This window comes from Morone saxatilis, unplaced genomic scaffold (genome assembly GCF_004916995.1).
Source record: "Morone saxatilis isolate NCDOM2014 unplaced genomic scaffold, NCSU_SB_2.0 Contig8, whole genome shotgun sequence".
Taxonomy (NCBI): Eukaryota; Metazoa; Chordata; class Actinopteri; family Moronidae; genus Morone; species Morone saxatilis.
Genome location: NW_023340257.1, coordinates 153058 through 156179, shown reverse-complemented (window position 1 = coordinate 156179; position 3122 = coordinate 153058). Strand labels below are relative to the sequence as shown.

At 40.8% G+C, this 3122-nt stretch overlaps 1 protein-coding gene across 1 annotated transcript; it reads right to left on the bottom strand.

Annotated features, from left to right (window-relative positions):
• Window positions 1-859: 859 nt before the first annotated feature.
• LOC118341631 lies at window positions 860-3122 on the bottom strand (the record flags this gene model as incomplete). Its single annotated transcript, XM_035679933.1, is given in 1 exon segment — window positions 860-3122. A coding segment is annotated over 1 exon segment (166 nt), but the record flags the coding sequence as incomplete, so codon positions are not given.

The window sequence follows — 3122 nt, the reverse complement described above, 5'->3', positions numbered from 1 at the left end:
CATTTACCATTTACCATTTAAATGCCCTAATATACACCAAAACAAGGACAGTAGGGTGGACAATGGACATTGTTTATTCATACTAGATTGGGTGCGTGCATAGGCGGATGTGTTTACACATGTCCATTCAGCAAGCACAGTCTGCAGTATAGTCCCTGTGGTCCTACATTTTGGCAGCACACAGGCATCTGGCAAGATATCCGGGTGAACCCCTGCAGACATGGGCACATGACAAAATTTACGTCACATGGACCTGCAAGGCTTTTGGTGTGGGAGAACACCAACAGAATAATCAGTGGAAAGCCCTTGGAGAAAACAAAAGCTCAAGGGCTAGATTCAAACCCAGGACATCCTTGCTGTGAGGTGCTGACTATACACCTGCCAAGATATACCAACTGAACTCTTTAGTAGTACAAAATAGCAGCAGGAGCAGGAGTAGGACTTTATGGGGGAGGAAAGTGACAATGTGCACTATACACATCCAGAAAAGGGAGCTATCCAGAGAAAACATAAAGAGAAGTGGAGGGAAATGGAGGCGGGAGTCAAGTGCTGCCAGGCGAAAAGTCTAAATTTAAATCCTGCTGCAGCAGTCGGCCTTCTGTTGCTCAACTGTGAAGAAATTCCACGGCATCATAATGCCATGTTGACCCTCCATCTGGGAGTCTTCCTCCCATCTTACAGGTGTGTGCGTATGTGAATAAGGAGTATGTGTAACACTGTGAAAAAAACACAAAATCCAAAATGTGAAGAAGGCGTTCTTGACCCTGTTCAGACAGGATGAAAGGCAAAACTACAAAAAGCTGGCAAGGTAACTTAGAACTAATAACTCTGTGAAGATTATTTTTTTTTGTCATTCAAGTTTTTATTCAAGTATACGTACATAAACAGACAGTACATGTAGTTACAAGCTGTACAAAGGCCTGTGATAAATTAATGACATAGAGGACAACCAAAATAGACATCTAGCAGTTATAAAGGAACAACCAAATCATTACAGCATCCCAGAAGTGGCATAGGCAAAAAAGCTGTCCCATGCCCTCTTAAAATTACCATCGTCCCATCCAATCGTAATTAACTTTAGCTAACATGTTCATATGATTTTTTTCTACCATTATATCTATCAATTTATATAACAGGATTTCATTTTCCATAAGCCAAGGATCGTGACCACCCCAACGTTTATCACTGTAATGTTATATTTTGATAGATAGGGCATATCTGTTTGATGGAGTTTAAAAAAAACCCTATGTATTAACTTGAACTGAATGAATTCCACTAGCCACTCTTACATATTTCTCAGTATTTCATATTATTTTTAACCGTTCCTCATCACTGAAATCACATCCTAGGTCCCTTTGCCAAATGATGCTCAGATTGTTACAGATATCATCTTGCAAACTGTTTTTAAACAACAAAGTTGCCCTGTGTAGTATACAATGCAACTCCAAATACTCCCTCACCACATTCTTGCCCTGAGTGAATTGGCACTTAGGGACACCCTTATTTGAAAGTACTTCCAAAATGTACCTTTACTCTCCAAACTATATTTTTGCACATGGTCAGAAAAAGATATAAACACAAGTCACTTATCGTGCATATCCCTTTCATAAGCCATTTAATCCAGTAAACAGACTTCTTCCCAATACATATGATTGGGTTATGCCAGAGAGATGCATATGATTGTCTTAAGTGCAAAACACCACACTTCCTGTGCACTTCTCTCCAAACTTACTTAGAATGAACCAGTACTGGGTTTGGAAAGTGATCATGTCAATTAGTAGTTGAACCATGTGAGAGAGCATCCAAAGGTTTGAAAGGGCTCCTGTTAAATTTTATTCCAGCTCAGCTCCAGGTCTGTTCCCTTCAAATCTAGACATTTCAAATGATGGATTGTATAACCTTACACTGGGTAGACCCATACCTCCTACATCGCTCGGTGACCACATTTTCTTAATATTAATCCTTGGTCTCTTTTTATCCCATAAAAAGTCTTTGATAATTCTATCATAATGTTTAAACAACTTCAGTGGTATATTAAAAGGCAACATTATGGAAACATAATTAAATTGTGGGTCAACCACCATGTTAAACACATTAATTTTTCCCCACAGTGTGAGCTTCAATTTTCCCCATTTATCCAGGTTCATTTTTATTTTCTGGAGGAGTATTTTGAGTATTTTACATATGTGAGAGCATTATTTCATCCAAATTTGTTGAATATATAGTTGAATACCCAGATATTTCATACCTGAAGGCATCCATTTGAAACTGCTGCATGTCGAAGTATTAGGTTCATCCATCGGTTTTAAGATGCTGAACCCGATGGCTGCGTCATTGGTGTGTGTGAATGTTAATGAATGAGGTAGTTTCTGTTCGATGGGCCGTGAATGTGTATGAAAGGGCGAATGAGGCATATGGTGTAAAAGCACTTTGAGTGGTCAGCAGACTAGAAAGGCGCTCTACAAGTACAGTCCATTTACCATATCTCCAGAATTACATGTATTGGATATAGGCATACTCTCTGATTTGTGCCAATTTGTCTTATAATCTGATCATTTGGAATATGACTTCAATATGACTTGGAATATTCAAGTAGCACCAGCGGAGAGTACACAGGATCAGCTACCATTGCTAAGATACCGTCTGCATACATAAATAGCTTATGCTCCCTGCCCCCTGCATGCACACCTTTAATTCTTACATTGGCTCTGACTGCTACAGTCAGTGGTTCTAAAACCATAGTGAAGAGCAATGGAGAGAGAGCACAACCCTGTCTAGTCCTTTTAGAGAGGCATTTGTGAGAATAGGTTCAATAGGGTTGCTGTAGAGTACCTTCATCCAATTACAAAAGCCAGGACCAAATCTGGATTTTGAAAGAGATAACATAAGGAACCTCCACTCAACCCAGTCAAAAGCCTTCTCGGCATCGGGTGAAAAGGCTGCCACCGGCACCGGACTAGAGCCATTCATATATGCAAGATGCATAAGCCTTCGTTCTCCCGGTTTTCATGGATGAGATGAATGGCTTGGCGCTGGAACCCACAGAGTGGATGGTGGTTGGGCTAGGCGGGCGGGACGAGCGGGTCCGGGGACTTGCAGAGGCCGGTGCGGAGCGGCACACT